This window comes from Vidua chalybeata, chromosome 18 (genome assembly GCF_026979565.1).
Source record: "Vidua chalybeata isolate OUT-0048 chromosome 18, bVidCha1 merged haplotype, whole genome shotgun sequence".
Lineage (NCBI taxonomy): Eukaryota > Metazoa > Chordata > Aves > Passeriformes > Viduidae > Vidua > Vidua chalybeata.
In genome coordinates this window covers 6,831,434-6,854,448 of record NC_071547.1, presented here as the reverse complement: position 1 = coordinate 6,854,448, position 23,015 = coordinate 6,831,434, and the positions used below count along the sequence as shown (strand labels likewise).

General features: G+C 41.8%; 1 protein-coding gene across 6 annotated transcripts in view; it reads right to left on the bottom strand.

The window, feature by feature from the left end:
* FBRSL1 (fibrosin like 1) overlaps nt 1–23,015 on the bottom strand; it is a 501,855-nt gene that overhangs the window by 151,069 nt on the left and 327,771 nt on the right. For all 6 annotated transcript variants that reach the window (XM_053959334.1, XM_053959335.1, XM_053959336.1 and 3 more), the window contains exon 5: nt 18,773–18,802. In XM_053959334.1, coding sequence (XP_053815309.1) covers nt 18,773–18,802 — 30 coding nt within the window. The remainder of the gene's footprint in view (nt 1–18,772; nt 18,803–23,015) is intronic.

Below are 23,015 nucleotides of genomic sequence, written 5' to 3'. Positions count from 1 at the left end.
TTCTTCCATTGTTTCACTTCCATGACTCCTCTTTTCTGTCTTGAAGAAAGGACATCCAGGTTTAGAAACTCTTAACAACTTATGTGTATTAATGCCGGGAACACTCATCCCAGTAACAGAACCTATCAAAGCTAAGCTGTACTGGGAAAAAAACTAGTTTCTCAGCATAACTGCATGTGCAGCAGGAGCTTTTGCCAATCTCCTCCTACCCCAGACCAACCTAATTAAGCTGCTAGAACTTGTAGTGTAAAGATAACCATGGCATCCCAAGTGGGGCTTTGTAATAACCTGACTCTGACTGAAGCGCGATAACGCCGAGAGCATCGTGGATTCTGCACTCAGCCAAACAAATGCTCCTTATCCTTACCATTTACCTTCTCCAGTGTCTCTGCTTCCTTCTCTCATCCTTCTGTGCCTTGATTATAAGCTCTTGAGGAACTCCTGGGAGGTGCTGGCTTCACAGGAGAGGCTGTGAGCCAGGGTCTGCACCCGCCTCTATGGAGGCTACAATTCCATCCACTCATCTCACTGCCCTTGCGCATGAGCAAGGAAGAGAGCTGCTTGTAAATGCCTCCAAGGGTCAAGTGCAACTTTGCCTTTGATGCTTAATAAAGTTTTGAAATCAAAACCACCATGTAAATGTTGTTCTTATTATCAGGTAGGTGTGCTCTGGTTTTCTTCCAAGGGAGCTCAGCTGCTGAAAGTGGCTGGTGCTACAAGAAGGTCTTGGATGTTCGACATTCAACTTTTCAGGGAGTAGACTGACATAAGAGCTTGGCACACAGCAATGAAAGAGGATGCAATCTGATTTGGCAAATTAGCCCCTGGGATGATGCAGTTGCCATATGTACCTAGGTGCCAAATTTCAAATGGAGCAGAGTGACCTGACCCTGACCTTTAGCTCTGAGTGCTAAATTCCCTCTCCAGGGAGCCTCTCTAGCCTGAAGCGTGTTTCAAAGCTGTGAAGAGAAAAAATGTATTCACCTGGGGGATATTTACAGCAGAACATTTGTTTTCACTTATGCTGAAATCTAAGGAGAGTTTTGGTAGAGTCCCTGCATGTCATTCATTCCATCAACAGGTTTTGCAGCTCTTCTTATGCAGGTGTCTGAGGCCTGTGCAAATCTCTCTGGCTGACCACAAGTATCTGATGAAATCTCTGTTCTAGACAATAATTTGCTCAATTTGGGGTTTTTCAAACAGAAGCAAACATTGTCTTCTTTCTCTCTGTTTAGCAAAGACACTGCAGGACAAGATAAGGAGGCCACCAGCTACAAAAATTCACCATTCTTAAGAAAAACACTCAAGAAGTTTACAAGAAGTATTGTAAATAACTTAACCCACACTTTTGAGAAGCTAAGTGTTTCGTTTAGTTTGGGGTTTTTTAAATCATGGCACTGCAAACTAGTAGTTAACTTGCTAATTAAAAACAATTGCCTAATGGGTCATCAGACAGCAAGTAAGACAGGTTAGAAGGAAGAACTAATGTTAACTAGAGGTAATGCTCAGGACTTTCTGAGCATCAGACTAGTGTTATGACACCCAAAATACAGGTATGGTAAAGAAGGAAAGGAAGGCAAGCAGAGGTTCAAAGACAAGGCAGATTAGTTAAAATAGTTACACAACTCAAAACAACTTCAGACCTTTACAGATCAGTTCAGAAATGAAATGTCACAAAAGGCATCCTCCATGTGGACATGCTTTCACTTGGCTTTTGGCTTTATCATTTTAGTTGACTTGCACTGATTTTTCTGAGTAACCTGGTATGGACACAAAGCCAGAGATCATCTCAAACATGCCTGCTCTTCTGGAAAGCAGTGTCAGTTCTAGAAACAATTGCCTTGCTTTTTGCCAATCCACTCAAACACTGATGGTTTGTAAACTTACCCAAACGCTCTTTCAGACTCAGGTTGGCATGAAAGAGATTGTGGAAGTATTCAGAGCAAAGCTGAGAAGAGCTGCATGCAGCATTATGGGCTATGCAGTAGCTTTGGGAAAGGCAGCAGTATAGATGAACCAGGCCTCCATCTAGTCAGCTAGCAGAAATACATCTTTATTTCAAGGAACTGAGTCACTTCTGAAATGCACCATTTGTTTAAATTACAGGAAATAAAGGTGTACAATCAGGGATGAGCTTGGCAAACCTTGTTAAGAAAAAACAATGGTTTGTACCATCTGCAGAACCTGATCTCTGGAAGGCTGATACATCCCTAAAAGCAGCAGCAAAAGATGAGAGAAGGCTTTGCTAAACTTGTGTTCCTATCCAAGTTTCACATAGAGAACATCTGTTTGCACCCAACAACATACACAGGCATTTGATAAACACTTTCTTGCTTCTCACTTTAGGATGGCTCTTTGGCTCATACAAAATATAACACTGCTTTTTATATAGTCTCACTCATTTCAAGTGCCATAAAACCAGGCATGAAAAAAGCAAATGATTAAAGATGCAAAGTAAAGCACTTCAAAAAATCTGGGGGAAAAAAATACTTCAGGCTGTCCATGCGATCTTAGTTTAGCTCCCCTTTGCACACATGCTTTAGTAGTGTTTTGTTTTCAAAATCTGGCTCCCACATTTCCTCAGCAATCCCTTCACAAGCTCTGGTTCCCCAACACCGCATCAGGCCCACACCTCCACCCTGCAGCACCTGTCATCCTCTTCCACACTGCTGGATGCCAACAGGAAAAGCTGTAAGTGTAAACGGATGTGCTTTTGCCATCTACCATGCTCGCTGCTCCAGATCTTTGCTGGCAGCAAGGAGAATTAAGTTGAAGATATCACTCTGCTGAAGTGTTTCAGCTGAAATTCACCCAAATAATTCAGTCTGAAGAAGGCTCTCAATAAGGAAATTCACAATGACAAAGTCTGGGCAGATTGTAAGCATGTAAAAGCAGAGCTTCATGGTATAAATTGTAGGATAACCTTGACATCTGGCTTTCCTTCCCATCCTGTTTACAGGAGGGTGGAAAAGACCTCTGTGTTCTGTAACTTTGAGCAGAATGAAGAGAACATGTCTCCAAAGCTATTCCAAAATAAACAAGGATAATTTGTGCATCCAGGATGACAGCAAAGCTTCCCAGTGAGAAGCTTCGAGCAGCAAATGAAGTCAGCTGCACATGACAGAGACAAATGCTGTTTCAAGGAAAAAAAATTTGCAGAGATTGGACAAGATTTTCCATGCTCATTTTGCCTTTAGAAAATAACCCTGAACTTTAGACTTACAAGAACACACTGAGAGACAAGCATCTTTTACCTTGCCTTGGCAGCTTCAGAAGAATGCTAGGAATAAATCATAGGAACAAACAAAATAGTCATAAAACCCCCTTGCTGCATGACACAGACTAAAGCAGAGGATGTACTCAGACAGTGATTCATGAGCAATGCTCCTGAAACTGCTATTGTGTCATTTCCCAACACCTCCCAATTCCTACCAGCAGGCTAAAGCAGCAATTAAAGAAGTGGGAGTGCTCTGCAAGCCTTCCTTGTCTGTAACAGGCACACATCCAGCTATTTATTAGGTAATCCAATTACTATGATGTGACCTTCCTTCATGCATAAATGTCTAGTCAGACTGCAGGATAGGACAGCCTATCAACCTGGGTGTTTTCCCTAGGACACAAGCTTCTGTTCCTCTAATAACAGAGGTTGTTACAAAACACACCAACTGCACACAACATTGCACCTCCTCTGCATCTCCTCTCATCATTTTCCAGTTCTCTGGAGAGCACCTCCACGCCCAACCACAGTGGGAACAGGTTGAGACCAGTCTCCTGCACCCACCTCTTGGACCATGCCTCCTTCCAGCCTCCCCTTGCAGCTGGGAGGAGCTTCCCACTGACACCTACAGACCTGTCTCCTTATCCTTCTCAAAATTTACCTTAATGCAATGCCACACACAGCAGTTAGGCCTTCCAGGTCTGAAAGAGCCACTCCTCACCTTGTTGGCTTATGGGACCTCTTTAGAGCCCATGTACACTCCTGCCTTCTCCCTGCTACATGAGCTGCCTGTAGGGGGGACAGCCTTTTTGTGACCTAAGTACCCTATGAGGATATGGTCCTTGGCCAGAGCTCTTGGGGGCTTTGATACAACACACAGGTCATCTCCAGCATCACCAACACAGGCATCTCTGGAAATCAGTGACAAAGCTGCACAACTGACTATCATAACCCAGGAAAGTAATGCTGAAGAACCTGGATTCCTGGCCAGTGTGTGAAGCAAGTCCCTGTTTAGACTCATTTGAAACAGGCTTTTTCAAGGGATGCAGGGCTTTTGCTTGGAAATAAGCCAAGGGAGGACCTTGGGCTGTATCCATTGACCTCTGATGACAGAGATTAGATAACAAGTGAATGGAAGTACTTTCAGCAGTGGTGCTGTGTGCTGAGAGACATAATAAAGAGCATGTATCATGGCAATACTCAGCATATATAATTCCCTGGAGAGACTACCCAGTGAGAAAAAAAGGCTTTGGTATGTCCCTGTTTGTTATATTGATTTTCCTGACTTTTCTGAAGGAGAGAAGACTTTTCAGCTCATTCCTGCTCTGAAAAATGCTAAGCCTCTGCAAACTCCAGAAGAAAACTGCAGTTCTTGATGGAGAAGGGTCACTTCAAATCACCCCTTATTTCCTTTGATTTGATGTTTTTCACACTATGCTTTAACATGAAATATCTGATAAAGCAAGAACCAAAAGTTAGAGGCACAAGAGAGGAAGATGTGCAGATGGAAGAGCAGGTGCACACCTCTGGCCAAGTGAAAATGATAAATCCAAAACCACTAAGGGAGTTTCTACATGGAATAGATCACAGCAGCCTGTCCAGAGGTCTGACAGGGAGGGCTCACAAGCAACATCCAAGCCACAGCCACAGGTACAGAGCCTAAAGCTCCTCTCCCTGCTCAGTGTCTCCTCCACCCTATGCAGGCAGAGGCAGCTGCTATGAGGAACAAGGAATGTCTCCTCCCTGTGTGAAGCTTTACTGAGCCCTGGAAACATCACAGAGGCCTTCGTGGAGCAGCTGATGTGGACAGGAATCCCAGTAATCAAATCACGGTGGTGGCTTCAATGCGATTCCCCCACCACTGTACGAAAGGCCACCGGCAAGGATTACCCAGGACAATTTAATTATGTGTGAAAACAGCTGCAAAGCTTCATGAGGTTTTAGGGTTGTTGTTCTTTGGATAGGAGGGGGGAAAGGAGAGGGAATCAGACATGGAGCGAGCTGGCTTGGAATGACCTGCGATGGCAGGGAAGCACCCTGTCATACACACGAACAAAAGATTAAGGGCTGATATATACAAAACCAGTTTTTCTCAAAGGGTCTGCTTTTTCATGACTTGTCACCTGGAACGGGGTCAGTGTGACTTGCTGCACCCCACATCCCCAGTGCCGTAAGAGCTGACTGCTCATTTCCTGCACACACCTTCATCCAGAGAAAAGCCAACTTTGCCACTGCTTACCTGTGCACCCACGTTAAAAGAACATGATGGCCTAAGGGACAGTGAGGTGCATTCTTGCTGATACTAGCTGAAATCTTGGTCATACTTAAATAAAACAGGATTTTATTGCTGCCTTTGAACAGGCCAAAGATTCACCCATGAAAATACAGTGTCTGGAGAAGAGAAGGTAACAAGGTCCAAGGAAAAACTACACATTGTCTTTTAGACCTTTTCCCTCCTTGATTCCATTAAAAGGTCCTCATGCCTTGTAAAATATCTGTAGAGGAAAACAAACCACCACAGAAAATACTTCACTGGGTATTACTTTCCTCAGGCACGATGAGAGCTCATCAATGCAGTCTGTAAGCTGTTTGATTTAAGGACTCCACCAAACATGTCTCACACAAAAACTACAGTACATGTGGTATTGGTTTGTTTTTGTTTTTATTTCAATTTTATTTCTGGATTCTACTTTGCTCTGTAAGTTATTTTTCTTCCATGACAAGCAATATCCAGTTATTCATGCACTGCCTTTTTTGTTTTAAGTTTTGACATTTTGCCCAAATTGAAGACAACAAGATGCTTCCTAGAGGTTCTCCTAGCTTCAGTGAGGTCTCCCATACTTCTGTCTTTTAAAAACTAGTACATACTAAACCTAATACACATAAACCCAAGGCACACAGTTAGTGACACCAGCCACAATTTCCATTCCACATGTGTGTATGTTCTCTGTCTATGCACAATGGTGCTTCCAACCTGAAAACAATGCATTCAAGGAAAGAAATATGGATTTGTGTGATGGGATTTCCAATGGAGCCTCAAGGACTTTGGTATCCCTAGACTATAAAGAAAGTCCAAAGAACAGAATGCTTAACATCTCCAGCCTCCTTTGAATTCCCAGCCTTACTGAACGAAGAATAAAGAAAGCAGGAATCCACTAATTAAAGAGAAATGGGGCTTATTTGTCTTGGTTTCTGAAGTCACAGTTCTCCACTTCTGAAAACACAAGTTTCTCACCAGTTCTTTTCTGCCCTAGGGCTGTGACCTAAGCAGCTTAAATGATACACAGATTTTGGTCGAAATCTGCTCCTTATTTACTGGACTTCAAATGTGCAAGCAATTACTGAATGGGTCTCGTTTATTGAATAAAAGTATTTAGGCATTATGTTTACAAAGGCCTAGAAACATTAAAATCTAGTGAAAAACAATTACTTTTACAGAATACATCTGCAAGCAATATGAAGTCATTTTGTTTTTGTAAATTTCTCCGTAATAGACTTATTGTTGATGTGGAAAATGTTCACATTGCAGCAGTGAATAATTTTGAAATGCCAAACTTAATAAAGGAGAAATTATTACAAATAATATCACAGCCCTTAAAGAAAAAAAAAAAAAAGCCAAAATACCAGCGATTTCCTGACTAGTCAATCTTCTTCAGATTGGCAGAACCTCTTCAGACTAATCAGGAAGAGTTAGATAAATAGTTACTTTATTATGGAGGCTGTCAAATAAATCAGAATCTGGCAAGCAACTGTTTTTGAGCCCTGCAGCCGGCCTGGCTCATTTTCCTGTAAACCCAAGGCAGTTACAACAGACCCACGGATGTGTGTGTTTGTCTGCAGAGCAACCTGGAGGCTTCAGGCCTCTAAACAAAACTTCTTCCAAATCTGGGCCAGCATTTTTCTTGGCTTCCTCAGGTTTTGTTGTGGAACATGGCTGAGAGAAGAAATGTTTTCTAACCAATTAATTCAAGTCACTGCTGTTATTTTTAATGGAGAGCTCTGAAGCTCAGCTCACAAAGGGTAATGAGAAAATAATGTTTTAAACAACATCATCAGAGGAATTAGGCCATGGACTTGAACTACATTATCCAGTCCTTGCCGCTGAGTTATTTTGCCCCCCCAATGTTTGCTCTTTACAATGGCACGATGAATGGGAATTTTGCCTAAGGTACAAGCCTGAGACACAGCCACAACTGAAGGTCAGAGAACAGCGAGTTTCAGCACTCAGCCACAAGAAATGGCTCTTGTGCTGCCACAGCCCCGCTCCAAACACGATCCCAGCGCCCCTGGGCTTCGTGTGCTTCGGAGGGAGTGAAAACTGAGATCTGGTCTTAGCAGGGCACGAGGGCACAGCTTAATCCACTTCTCACAGCACTCCAAGTATTTAAACTGATGTAGAGGAGACTTAGGTACATGATTAGCATTGCTCAGTCATTCTGCCGAATGGAGGGCAGAAGTGTAACACTGAGAGGTAACAACACCACCTCTCCTGCCTCCATTCAATCCTTTTTGTGTTCTTTATCTGCCTTGGACAACATTAACTTGAAAGGACCACAAGGCAGAGGGAAGGCAAAAGGGAGACAGGGTAAGGAGGGAGAAGTGTTTTATATAGAAGTGAAATTATAAGATGGAATGGACTTAATGATCACTGGGGCTTACAGGCCTGTTTGAAATGTTTTCAAGCACTGCTGCTGTACCAAATATATCCACCATCTGAACAGCCAAGAACTGTAGCTGGAAACTGTAAGATTGCCCAGGCAAGAACTGTCCTTCCTCCTGCCTCCTTTACATCCATGGCAATGCAAGCTGGCAGCATTGACAAATCAATTCAACACCACTAATCATACAGACTAAGAAGATGGGATATAATAACTTTTGAAGCTAATAAGATGGCTTAAAAAGATTATTTTTTTTTGCACTAGATCACATTAAAAGCAAGTAGCACAGACAGACTTGCACCTGCTTCCAGATGAAAGTGGTAGCTAGTGCAGTGCTAGTCTTAATATGAATTAACTTCTAATACACATCTGCTTTCAGTTCTAATTGACTTTATAGTGCTACTAAAAATAACTGGCAGGCATACTTCTCCCTTTCCCTGTGTCTCAATATGGATTCTCTGTCTTATGGATCCTAAAATGTAACACTTGCTATAAATACAAGCAATCACTAACTGCATACCACCCTATATATAACATTTGTTAGGTTTTGTGGGGAAGAGCCACAGATTGGTCCTTGAAGGCAGCCTGTCTCATGGAGAAACCACCAGCAAGAGATTGGCATCTCACAGCCCAGGGCCAACAGCACGGGCAGAGCAGAGGAGGTGCCACTGATGCTGTCAGACAAAAACTGAGAGATGGGAAAAGGACAAGGAACTCATGTTTCACAAAATAAAGGGAGACTAAAAATACAAGGATAGGAAGGAGACCTTTTTGGTAGGATTTATGTTGTTTTATGGGAATAAGCTCAATAATCACAGTACAAAAAAATCTTACTTCCTTGGACTTCACCTTCTACAGGCAGGGTGAGGCTATCTACAAATTTAAAGGGTGAAAATGGCTGCAGTCACTCAGTAACTGGGATCTGAGTGTCCATAATATACAGGGACATGTATAACACATTAGTCACTTCAGCCTCCTTTGTGGCAATTAATAAAAAGAACAGACATCTTAAAATCTTTTTTGGTTACCAAAGGTTACTCTGTGCTTTTATCCTTGCATGATACCTTAATTGAGTTTATATATGAATGGGATCCCCTTCAATTTTAGGCTAATATTCTTTTATATTTATAATATTCAGGATAGCGACACATGCTTGATTACCTTTAAAACACTTATCATTATTCCATTTAAAAATAAATGAATCCCATTTAAAAGTGACTTGTCCCCATCTTCTAGTATTTATGGACAAGGACATATGGGGCTGATTTCCCTCATTATTAAGAAGCATGTCTGAGGCTTAAATCATTTAAATTATTCATTGACAGCAAATTGGGCTACTCATACAAACTCCTAGTTACATAAGGAGTCCCACTGATAGACCAGTCAAGTGGATGAAGATGGCTGAACAGATTTTGGGATGCAGGGAGCATCCACAGACACTGCTGACTTTGATTAGGGTGAGGAGCACTTTTGAAAATGGGGCCCCACCTTCACTAATGAATGTGATTTAGCTGAGACTTTCAACATGGTTGTTCTGAATGACTTTTTCTTCACAGGTCACCATGACTGACATCCTGAGGGGTGATCAGCAGCAGCTGGAGGAACAGGAGTGACTGTGCATCAATTACCTCAACAAAACCCCAGCCTGTCACCAGACATTTCTAGAGCATTGGGTTAGCTGGGGCTTCCCTTCTTGGTGTGGGTTCACAGTGATCCTGAGAGCAGCCAGACATGAGGTGGACATCTCTGCCCAAGCTGGGCGTGAAAGATCTCACCAAGAACAAAACCAATTCTAAGCAAATAGAGAAAACCATCTCCAAGCAGCAGAAAATGTCCATCTTTAGTGTGAATTCTCCTCTTCCTGCAATACTGAAATCAGAGACAGGAGATGGATAAATCAACTGCATTGCTGAGCTTGGACTGTAACAGTCCAAATAACAAAGGCTGTAAGCATTTAAAATTCTGCTATAAAGAGACTTTCCAGCCTATCACAGACTACTGTGCTCTCTGACCACCTCAGCACTGGAAGACCTTGAGCTAACTGTTAGCATGTTTCCAATCAGTGGAGTCAGTAAGAGAACAGGAATCATCCTTCATGGAGAAAAAGAAAAGTTATTGTTATTCTTTGCAACGTTTTATTTTTAATTAAAAAGACATGTTTCTTGTTCTCCTCAGAATGAGCCAAAGGAACATTCGCAGTCGTTTCCAGGTCACATTATATTGCACATATTGCAGCTGATTTCACAGCTATGCGGGTAAATTACTATTTTTCGGCAGAACTAAATCATTATCAAGGTAAAAGCAGACAGTGAGCACCACCAACACCTAGAGGTTACAATATATTTTAGGAAAACATGGTCTAGCTCTTGAAAGAAGACACTTTCATATTTCAGCCATTTCTCTCTTCCCTGCCCAGCACAAAGTCTGAGCCCCAGCATATCCTGGACTTTGTTCCTATATGTGATCTTGACGGTAAAGATATTTTTTTGTTTCTGTTTCCCCTAAGAAAGGCAAAAAGGTTAGTAAGTCTTTAAACTCTCAGTTCTTATGGCTGTTAATATTTCACATTGCCAGCAGGGAAAGGAATTAAAACTGCCAGTAGCTATCCAGATAGATTTAAAAATCCCCTTCCCTCCCCCTTCTCTCTGCTTCCCTCAGCTTCAGAGGATATTTTCCCCGCAAATTGGTTTTAAATTAAGGAAGGTGATGAAGGCAATGTGCCGTCTCAGCATTTTCCCAGGTGCACTTAATCTAATTTCATTAAGGAGATCAGGACAGATGATCGCTACAGTTGAAACATTAAGTCTGTCCATTTTTGTATAAAAAAACCATTAAGTCTGTCAAAGTGTCGGCGGGTGGGCTGTTTATTATTGGAGATGAAGGCACGCTTTGCTTCCCCAATAAACTGTCAGGAGTAGTAAACCACAAGTTAAGTCAGCTGCTGCCAAAGACTTAGGCAAAGATCTCCAACTAATTTTGACACAGGTGTGGCAAAGGCCAAGGAAAGGCTTGGAAACCTTGGAAACTGAGGCTGCTACGTGAGATACTTCAATCTGACCATCCAAGAGTGGGAAACTGGGCATCAGTGGGTGTAATCAAGACCTGCTGATGCTTCTGACACTCCAGACACAGAGGTGATGGGAGCTGTGCTGCACTGTGTGCCCCAGAGCACATGCTGCAGAGTTCAGCTTGTTCACCTTAAGCAGACAAGAACTCATAAAAGCTTCATTCAAGCCACTGCTCTGTTTTGAACTTATGCACAGCTTTGACTGAATGTACATTCCTCAGACAATCATACAGGTATCGAACAAAATTAGAGCAAACTCATGAAAATGCAGAAACTTTGGAAGACCAAGAGCCGTACCAGGAATCAAGTGAAGCTTTCTGGTACTACAAAACCAAATGTGAGCCATTTGCTAAGGAGAACATTTCCCTTCTCAAGAAAAATGCAGTGGGTAGAACTCAGTATTAAAGGCCATGAGGAAATGTTAAAAAGTATGAAGTATTAAGTGGAATGACACAATCTTTACAGTACACACAGAGAAACTAATAATGACTAATATGGAATCAGAAGTGACATTCTAACTTGAATTTTGTGATGAGGGAAAAGTATCATGTTTGCAGATAATGTGCTTTGAGCATCAAGGGTGGGCAGGGCAGAGGAAGGTTCATTTTCCCACTCCAGGTGCAGCCAGGGCAGGAACAGAGCCCACTTGAGCTGTATCCTTCATTCCTGCCCAGGGGACACGATGGTGCACACCGTGCCCTTCTGTATTACTTAACCTGGCAAATGATTTTGGAATACAGGAATGAGATGATCTGCAAGCCAAATGAGGGCCTGCAATTGTGGCTATTGGAGCATGCATCCTCCAGAATTCTCATCTCCTGGCATCTTTATGGTTAATTATATAATTCGATTTAATTAATTGAATTGCTTAACTCAATTGCCAATTCCTATCACCTGCCTACTCTGTTATGTTCTATCTGATCGCCTTCCAAGGAGTTCCTGCCATTGCACAGGTAGCCCTTTGGACTCAGACTACCTTATAATGTTATAATGGTTTTTTTTGATGTGGGCAGACAGCTGTACAGAACTGCTCTCTTCTCTGTTGCCTCACATCTTAAAAGTTTCTTCACAAGGTCCCTGGTAAGATAAGAAAATGCTCCTGGATGGGGAACTGGAACAGGGAGATTTTAAACAATGGAGAAAGCAGGGAGCTAGGGACATGCTGACTGCCAGCAACAGAACTGGTATTATCCTGTTGTGCCCAAGAGCTCTACATAAGATCTCTTCAAGCCTTTTATGTGAATTAATGATGGATTTTTTTCAGTGAACTAAAAGGCTCTTCTCATTGTTTGCTCTGAAAACTCTTCTCTACATTTTCAAGAATGAATATGGGCACAACAGACTGTGATGACTCAGCTTGTTATATACAGACTAATGTACTTAAAATTGGAGTTTTTGTCTGGATAAGGAAAAAAACCACAAAATCTCAGTAGGAGGGGAGCACATTGGTGCTGAAGCTTTGACTCTGTTTCTTTTTTTTAACTGCATTCTTGCTTTATTTAAATATAAAGGTCAAGAAGGGCTATTATTACTAATAATATTTACCAGAGCTGTAGTTGAGAAGCACAACTTGGAAGGCTCCTCTCCCTCTGGAAGGACTTGCAGGGCTTAACTCAACTGCCCCAAGTCTCAGCGGGAACCTTTGTGTCTGCTCCACGCACATGGTGGGTGGAACGATGGAAGCCCAGGGCATGCCAAGCCTCTCCCCCATATGGCATTTCCCAAAGAGCAACTGAGTGAACTGGGTATGCAGTGGGCTTAGAGGATGCTATTTTTTCTGGTAAATCTATTCATGGAGAACGATGAAATAAAACAAATTCACTAAGTGGTGAATTTTTGTCTTCCTGTACTGGCAACAAGATTACATTTGCCTGTTTATAGCACCCAAATCTTTCAAGGGCTACAAGGTTATTTTAAATTCAATATTTTGATATTGTTTAAAAAGCAGATCTGTTTGTAATAACAACACGCAGATTGTCTGTAAAACAGAGGCTTTATTCCATTAGGAGAACTAACAGTCTTTACCCAGTTATTACTATATAGGAGAGAGCTTTCTCACTAGTTTTCACTCTGTGTCACTGGGTTTTCTGTCTGTAAGAAATAAAGCTCAGCAGAAGCACTGATTCTGTGCATGTATGTGCATGCACATGCATATATGCAACACTACTGCAGGATGCCAAGCCTGCAGCAGAGCCCAGCCACACACTTCCACAAGGACATTCAGCACTGCTGTCCATAAGCCAGAGCATCCTATGGTAAAAACCACTTCAGGTCTGTCTGAGAACCCAGCTGGGAAGTAACTGGCAAATGGAGATTTCTCACTATTAGCCACAGCTGAAAACTGTCATAGACTGAAGTGTAATGCTAACAGAGGTGCAAATACTGCCATGTGAAAGCCCTCAGTTCAATTCCATGTTTGATCTTTCCCTTCTGCTGCAACCAGTATGAATCTCAATTTCTGGGAAAGCACCAAGTTTAATTTCTCAGAGAAAAGGACAGTTGAATGATGGACAAAACCAGTTTGGGGACTTTGGTCTGGGTAAGCTTCAGAAATAGCAAATAACAGATTACCTGAAGTGGGAACTAAACTTCCAGCCTCACAAAAACAAATCAGATGGAACCCACCTTTTCCACTGCCAGATAAAATGTAATGAGCAGAGGAAGAGAAGCCTCCAGCAATAGTGCTGGAGGGGGCTTTTCTTATTGCTGGGTTATCTCATACACAAACACACACAGAGTGACCATTCCTGCTAGAGCAGCTCCTAGGCCTCTCTTCATTATTGCATCCCTTTCTCTTGCTGCCTGAACTATGATTTTTCCTGTGGGCTTGTGGATACCCTTTCAAGGTCAACACAGCTGAAACAACTGTGATAATTTCATCCCCCAGATCTTCCATACAGTTTATTCTTCTCATTGCTTCTAATCTTATCACCTCCATCTCTCACTCAAGCCCACAGTTCTCAGCACTCTCTTTGACTCAAAATACTCCAGACATCAAAACATTCAACCTATGTTTTAAGTCCTGCATATCCTTGTGATAATGAGCATCCTCTGTTTATCCACACAACTACATTCTTGGTCAAGCTACCTCACCCTTCATTTACCACTTTCCTTTGGTGACAGCAGATGTAACTGTGTCCATGTGCCACGGAAAAGTAGCTGCAAGATCATTTTCCTAGTCTGTGGCTTTGCTTCCTACACAGCTTCTCACTTTCTGAATGGCAAACTATCACTCTTTGTGTTTTGACTCTTTCACAGCTTACTTCTTCTTCCCAACACTGACATTCAGCATTGCTGCAAACTTCCATCTCTCACTGGTCTGATTCAATCACCCCCTTGGTAACTTTCAAATATGCACCTCCACTACTTACCACTGTGCCTTTTGCTACAGAGAAGAACTTCCCATTCATGGCCATAAAGCTACCTGACTTTCCCTCTCAAATGCCTCCTGAAACATTAATACCTACAAATACCCCCTTTAGATTAATACCTAGGGAATCAAAGCTGGACAACAACGAGGCTGCTGGCATACTGAAACAGCGCTGCTGCTGACAGTGTCCCCCCACTCACCTGGGTCCCTTCTCTCTCATCTCATCCTTAACCCATGAGCTGGTCTGTGTTTCTACAGCACGTAGCAGGATGGGAACCCAGCCCCAGGTGGAGGGATCACAGCACCACAGTGCTGCTCCCCTCCCATTATCACAGGCTGAACTGCACCTGCTCTCGTGTTGCTGCCGACTTCCAGGCACCTCCTGGGATGCTGGGATTAGCAAACTACAGCATGGCAAGGCTGATTCACTTTGCCACAAGCACAGCCTAAGGAACTCACTGGGCTGCTGCAGAAATTCATGAGAAAAAAAATACTTCAAAAGTTTTTGTCTCCACCTTGGATTTAACTTTGCCTGTCTCAGAGGTTGTTTGCTATAGCTAAAAGATAAACTACAGAATGAATATACGGTAAATACTGACTGAACTTAGAAATACAGTTCCATTTTTGCACATCTTACTTAGCACCACATTAAATGAAGAATGCTTGATATCTAACCCCTGATTTGGAGAGCTCACTTACATGGCGGGGCCATGTAATTAAGCTGACAACCCACAATTTCACACAGAGCAGACAGAAGTCCAAGACTGAAAGAACATGAACACTGAATTACTTTCAAAGAAAGAAACAGGCGCCTTTTTTAATGCAATCTTGAACACTGTTATTAAAAAAATGAGAGCAACATTTTGGAGTAACGAGCAGAGATTACTCATTCCCTTGTTTTACACAAGTTGACTTTTGGCTTTCTGCAGAACACCATTTAACAGAGCACATTACCAAGCTGCTAGCCACTTTTCACAGTGATGCTAAAGCAGGTAAGAGACAATAAGTGGAACTGTTGATGGTTTATATTACTCTATTATGTTAATGTTCACTAAAGTATGCCATAAGCTCTCTCATTACATGTGTATAAACCAATTCTCTGTGGTGTTATTCCTGTGCTAAATGCTATAACTACATAAATCTTGAATTAATGGAGACTTTATAGTTCCTGAAAATGAAGGGTAATTGCTATCTGTTAATGCTGTTGTTGCTATTAAAGGAAGTATATATTTTCAGTAACAATGTTTATGGACCGTGAGCTTCACATCTCAGCTAGTGCACAGAGAAGAGACAGTGTAATGCAAGTATCAGACTGATTCCCTTTCTCTCCCTCCTCCCTCTCAAAAAGCACAGTATCATTTCCACAGCATCAGCAAGCAACACTGCAATCCTCCTTACAGCTGCAGAGCCCAACCCAATGCCCTTCACTGAACACAGAGTAAAGGAAACAGGATTTGCATTTCCATCTCGGGGAACGCATGATTTGCTAAGTTTCTCGCTTGGTTAAATGGCTGGACAGCTCACTTTATTAGTTTGGGTATCTCAAACAGTTCTGTGAGAAGCACATGGTGACAGAATGATAGGTGTGAGAAAGTATCATCCCACTTACTTCCTTTGAGATTTCAGCAGTGATGCAGAAGTGAAAGGCTATACTTGGCCAGAGACAGTTCTCAGAAAGTAGATGGGATTGACGAGTCCCCTGCTTTGAGCTCCTCTTCTCCAGTTATTAAAAACAGCAGTGCAATGTTTGGAAACACTCACAGTCTGCTGTGAAACTGTACCTTGCACTGAAGTAATGGCTCCTCTCTCTGATACACTGTACGTGTGCCTGACTATGCTCAATTGCTTTTCTCCCCTGGAGCCTTGCACAAGGTAAAAAACCAAGCCATCAGGAGTGTGTTTATATTTTACAATGCAGGGAAGGTAAAACCTTAATTTTACTCTATGTTTGAAAACATTAGGAGCTCAATAGCCCATACACCTATGAACTAAATAAATAGTGGATAATTACTAGCATGGTACAGAGAGAGAAGTAGGAGGTGGAAAATTTCAGTTTTGCTTCTAGCTCAGTCGCTGACTCAGTTTGTACTTGAACACGAACTTTTTTTGTCTGCTTTCCTCGTGAGTTTTATGCAGGCAACACTGGCCCGCTGTTTATGACTAACAAAAAATGTTATGCAAATCAAAAGTACATTAGTAATTCCTGCCCTGCCCTTCCTTAGTGCCAGCATGTGTAGGTGTACCTTGAAAAAGCTGGTTCTTGCTGACCAGGCAGCAGAGCAGCATTGCTCTGTAGCAGTGGGGAAAGAAGCCGAGCCATCACGTAATTTGGGAAGGCTGGTGCTGGGATAGGCACTGTGCTGAATCCTCCACCTGCCTGCAATAGCCTGGGAGCATTAGCAGGAGATACATTTTGCCATCACAGGGAGGAGGAAAATGAGTGTAGTCCCTCAGGACAGTCACACCAAAATTTTTACAGCTCTTTGTTGCATCACTCAGGTTAAGTTTTAGACAAACACTGCATGAGTTTCCAGGGGAGTGCAGAATGTCAGCTATCAACAGAGCAAGTCAGGCTGCCCCCGTGCTCCCCAGCTGGAAGGTAACGTTGCACTTACATTATCCCCATGAAAGGCTTGAAGCATCTTCACTTCAACCCTGGTGAGTTTGTGTGCATGCGCCCACGTCTTTGCTGACAAGAAAAGCAACCCCACTTAATTCCAGAGACCTATTTAATAGGACTGTGTCATGTTTTATGAGTCCACAGATCAGGCAAGAGATAGAAAGATGATGATCTTGTGCTGCTCTCCTTATGAAGAAATGTTATTATTAAGGCAGAGTCACCTTAAGGAGAAGGTAGCTGGGAAATAGGTGAGCTGAGAAAGTCAAATTACAGTTACAGAAATGTAAAGAAGTGTCATATTAATGGTAAGGAACACTATAATAGCCTTTCATTCGTTGTAAAGGACAGCAAGTTACCAGCCAAACACAATGCAGCTTCCTCTGAAGGTAACCTCAGATCCCACATTCTGAAAGCTAATCAATGTTGTTCAGATTTCAATTTCTTCTCTACAAGGTGAAGTCAAACCTAATCTAACAAACGTCAGTCTCAGATGTAATGCCGCTAGCTGGGTCTACCAGTGTAATTTAGATAATCATTAATAGCATAGCTGTATAATAAAACTACATGTCACTTACAACTTCATCTGAGGTTTGACTGGCAGATCTTTAAACAGTTTTCTAAGTGATTGCTTTTACTTCCTTTGATTGGGCAGTCAGAGAAACGTTTTAACCCCATGGTATCTAAGCTTTTAGGGAATAATATTTCACCCTCACCATCCCTGCTGTCAGCTCTGCTGCTGTGTAACCTTGTAAGAAAGAGAACTTGGGGAGAGGTGTGGTTTCAGTGAGTGACTTTATACATATATACTCATATAAATTTAAAATAATATGAAATATGTACAGTATCTTTCATTCAACACATGATTTAAATGTTTCTCTTCCATCAAGCTGCCATCTCAAAACACAACTTTAGCCATACTCCAAGAATATTTAGTATCTGATGGGATTTTTAAAAGAAGAAGTTGAAGAAACCCTGATGTTTCTAAAGCTCTAACAACACTAACAAAAAGCTTTCAGAGTAGTCTCTTGAACTCATGGTAACCTCTGATGCAGCTGGGTGTGCTGCTGAGGACACAAGGCTGTCTGAAGTCAGCCTTTACTTGTGTAATGCTGATCCAGGAGAAAACTCTGTGCCACAGCTTCTCCTCAATGAATGCAAGAGACTGTACAGCCAAAATATAATAAAGGTTTGATGAAGAGCTGACCTGAGACTGACAGGTTTGATCTGCCAGAAGCTGGCAGGGAATACTCAAGTCTTTTTTATATTTGATGTTTAAAAGCATGGTGCCACTGGTGCTACACAGTGGGACTTGTCTGTTTTCCTTGCAGAGGTGAACAAGAAATCCCCATACACAAACTACAACCTTTCAATGACCAACCTCTGTATTCAAAAGAAGGTCAGAAAAATCATTGCTCTGTGATAAATATGCATGCAACATGACAAAACACTCCTTGACAGTTACCACACTGCCTTTGGAGGGCAGGTCCCATCTTCTAACTGATTACAAAACTGACATCTTCAAAGGTTACTATATATAAAATATTGGCTCCTGACAAGTTATCAGAGGAAACTTCCACTGAAACAGCACTAATGCTACAACTCAGGTCTCACAAAATGCTCACATAATAATCAATAAATACTATTATGTTAATGGGACTCTCTTTCCTGTAAATAGAAGCTAGTGAAGATCACAGAGTAGCTGATCTGACGCCTTTTCATTCAGTTGTAGATATTTTTAAATTTGACATGAAGACTGGAGGAAAATGTTATTTTCAAATTCATTCTTATTTTGACTATCATGGAATTTCCAAGCATATGAAATAAGAAAATTCAGTCTTACCTTATCGTCAATATCGCTCTCGCTGTCACACTGTGGATTAGAGAGAGAAAAAAAGATTTTGAGAAACACCTTTATGTATAGGGATCTTTTGCATCATCCTCTTAAATCTTTAGGATAGCTGTTTATGATGTTCACAGTTCAATGAAACACACTTCTGATGTCTGCAGTAATGCCTTTTACATTGCTAGCATAAACCAGACAAAGCCAGATCCTCTTTTATACAAATTTATGGTGTACTCTTACTTGGATGGGGGAAAGCAAACTTTAAATAAAAAAGACAATCAACGATACATTATAACAACCACTGTAACCTGAGTACCACAACAAAAAGCATGCCTTTTTATCATCCCAAATCATGGACTATATAGTAACAGTTTTGCATTGCTTCACCTTGATAAGAACTTTGTCATCTAACAAGGAAACTGTGAAACTGGCAATCAATTTCCTATCTAATGAGTGGTACCAAGAATGGTAATTAAAATACATCATAAATTTGGGTACATTTTTTAGTTTGAATGAGATCACGATCCCAGGGGGAAGTGTTTACTTAGAGAGTTTTGGAGTGCAATCTCTTTCAGGCTCTGAAAATGAAATGCTCTATTTTCACAGCACAAATGATGGAGAGATAACTTGAGCACTGAACATTTCAGGACATGCACATCTTGCTGGCTGGTGCTCAGAAAGATTTACAGCTGGGAACAGCAGTAAATTTCTTGGTGTCTGTTATGCTGACAGAAGTGGTCAGTGTGTTCTGTAGCCTTGGTGCCCAATGGGAATTTTCTCCTTTAGCCAACTGCTGATGGGCATGGCCTGGTGGGTTTCTGTAACTGGCAGCACCCTACAGAGTTCACTGGGTCAACAAGAGGGGACTCTGCAAGCCAGCAGTGACAACCTCCAAATGTGGAAATGGCCCATGAGAGTGCACATGATTTGGTGCCATGAATGTCAAAGAAGGAATAGATCTGTTTGGTCATTTTGTCCAGATTTCTTCCTGAAGTGGGGAAGAGGGATCTTTCCTGTCACATCCTTTTATTCTCAAGTCACACAGCAGAAATTTCAACTGTTACATTCTTAATTTTCTGCTGATTTATGAGAGAATATTTCATCTCTTCTTCTTCTATTTGGCACGTGGAATGACTGACCCGAAATATTTGAGGAACCTTCTATTTTTAAATTCTCTGAAACACACCGGGCACACAAACAGCCCTGATATATTGGAGGAATCTCCCACAGTAATTCTGCAATGAAGAGTGCTCAGCTTCCCAACTGACACCTTATTCCCATTTTACTGCAGTGAAAATGCTTGGTTTAAGGAATCTGTTTTTCTATAGTCTTGACTAAGCAGAACTCTTTTTCTTTCAAAAGGAAACCATTTTATACAGTCTCACATGATCCGCAGCATGTTTTTCACAGAGAAATCTGACTGTTTAGCAGGATGTGCACAGATCTAATTGTATGTGAAACCATTCTGGAAAAGAAAGAACCCAAAGAAAAATGGAAGAAGTAATAAGACACTGCCTTGCAGGGGCCAGGAGCTGTGGGTGGGCAAGCTCTATGGGAAAAACCAGAGTTAACACCAGCAAACTGCACAAAGTCCCAGCCAATTGCTTTGTAGTAGGCAAGAACATCAGATAGCCATGTCTTTAGTAAACACCTTGCCATAAGCCATTTGTGCCTTTTTGTGACTTTTATTCTGTCACTGACCTTTATGAAAATTATTATATGAAACACAGTTTCTGGCTTTTTTCACAAACCAAAAGTAAAATCAATCCTGATAAATCACCACGAGCAGCCATCTGCTGACTTCCCCAAACCTGTGTCACACAACCACAAACAATTAGAAGTGTCTGCTCTGGGCCTGGAATGGGACTAATGGTCCATCACATTGAGACATGCTGAAACAGGTTTGCTGGGCAAAGGCTGCCCCAGTACCTGCTGCATTTGTGCTTGCCCAAGACAGCGATAATTCACACTGACAGAGCAACACATTCATCACAACTGAGGTGGGGGGTGGGGGAGGGTGCAGTCACAGCAGTCCACTTATTATTTACATGCTCCTGAGAAACACTGGCTGAGTGGAGGGAAGCCTTTCACCTCCACCCAGGGGGAGCTCAAATCAAGCCCTAATGCTACAGGGACTGTGCATTCCCCCGAATTATTGGCATAATGGAGTGGGTCACAAAGACCTTGTTATTTTACCCTTTAAAGCCTGTCTACATTAAAGTATCCTAAGTTACCATTTTAATCCTGGTGCTTATTCACATGAACACTCGTATTTTAGAGGCAGAATATTTTGACACTGTGATTCATCGTTCAGACTAAAGCATGTTACAGTAGAATTACACCTATTGCAAGAAGGGCATAAAAATAAGTTAGCACACTCAGAATTACTTCAAATTGTATGCTTAGGCAAAATCAACACAAATTCTAATTCTAACTGCAGTAATAAAATAACCCAATAAATTAAACTTTGAAATCCATTGAGCAGAAAGCGTTTGAAATTATCACTAAATCTCAGATACTTTTGCCTATGAGTCCTGGTTTAATAAAACCTCAGTACTGTAAACATTACCAAATTTAGCTTAAAAATATTTGAGATGCAAACAATTTTTTTGAAACTTTAGTTACCATTATTCAAATACAAGGTAGTATTTTAGTCTTCTCTGGTTTTGTAACAGAACTTGTCTTCCTAATTCTTACTGCATTATGATGTTAAAAAAGAGACAAGAGGGTTTTTCTTGTTGAAAACAGATTTGACTTCCAAAATTTGTATACCTATAACGAGTATAAAACCCTCTTACAGATGGCTTACATTACTAAAAGGTGCAGAACTGCTTTATTTAGGTGCCTAATTTTGCTTTGTACCAATATGCAACTTTGTCTCATGTAGATAAGTGAAAGTTGCAAAAAGCCAGTGAACCATCAAATCCACATGCTAGATTTTATAAACAGACATACGAACGAAGCAAACATCTGCTCTCTGAGGATACATTTTTCCCCATTCAGGATCTGTAAAGACTTCATAATTAATTGTTTTTAAAATGGAAAAGACAGCAAAGAATTTTGTTTCGTTTTAGCTTACATCTTCCTTACTTTAATCATGATTGCATCAGTCTTGAAACTGCAGAAGGCAGCAGGGCTGTGGATGCAGATCCACATGTTGATGTGGCTCCATGTGGACACAGAGCCTTCTGTGAAGTTGTGATTGCAAGATGAGTGGTTTAAAAACTGCGTTTGTGGCAGTGAGTTGCCTAATTTCTTGTTTGCCTTGTGAAAGCAAATCCTCCGCCCCCTCTGCAGCCATGTAGGATCACTCACACTCACAAACTGTCCCTTGTATTGGTTCCTACCTGGCTTTAAACCACCAAATTACTTATCTTAATCCATGTGAGGATGTTCCAAACTGGCCTACGGGATGAGAGATTGTGGGGAAAACTTAACACATTGATATTTATAAAATTTGGACTTCTGCTTAACATACAAGAAAATAAAAACTTGAGACAAGTACATACAAGAAAATAAAAACTTTCTTTCTCCTGAAGAAAATACAACCAGCTTTGGTGGAAAAGGCCCCAAGCTTCAGAATTCCCACAGGTTTTCTTTGTTTTATGTAAAAGGAACAGGCTCCCACACTTGCATCAAGAAACAGGAACCCAGAGGCTGCTGAACAAGCAACAGCACAGAAAAACTGACAACAGCAAAACCGAGCGGGCCCAGACAGAGCTGCGAAAAGCAGAACCAGTGCTGACCCCTCTCCCTGCCCTTGGCCGGGGTGTGCGTGTTGAAAACCCCCGGTTTCGAAGGGCTGGTTCAGTTTTTGTGGGAACGCCTTCAGCCTCTGCACGCCCGCTCTCCTCCAGCCTCCTCCTCACCCCCGGCTCAGCACAGACTGAGGCAGGGACCCTGCCTCGCTGGGATGTTGGAATGGATAATGCAGTCATGGGAGAAACTTTGGTTTGGCCACAGAGGATTTTCTGTGTCTTAAAAGCCAACTTATCCCGTGTGAGGAGGAGGAGGAGGAGGAGGCCATGCTGCAAAGGCTGAGGCCACCACCCGGCCAGGCTCACCTCCCACGCTGCTGTTGTTGAGGGACAAAAGCCCTTGTCAAAACAAAAAAAGTTAAAGAAAATGTGGAGAATGGCAACTGTTGAAAGCAACGGGGGCTCATTGAAAGACAAAAGCTTCAATTACCTGGATTTTTCTAAAGTCCTGTTAACACTCCCGGTCTATAAGCAGGACTGTA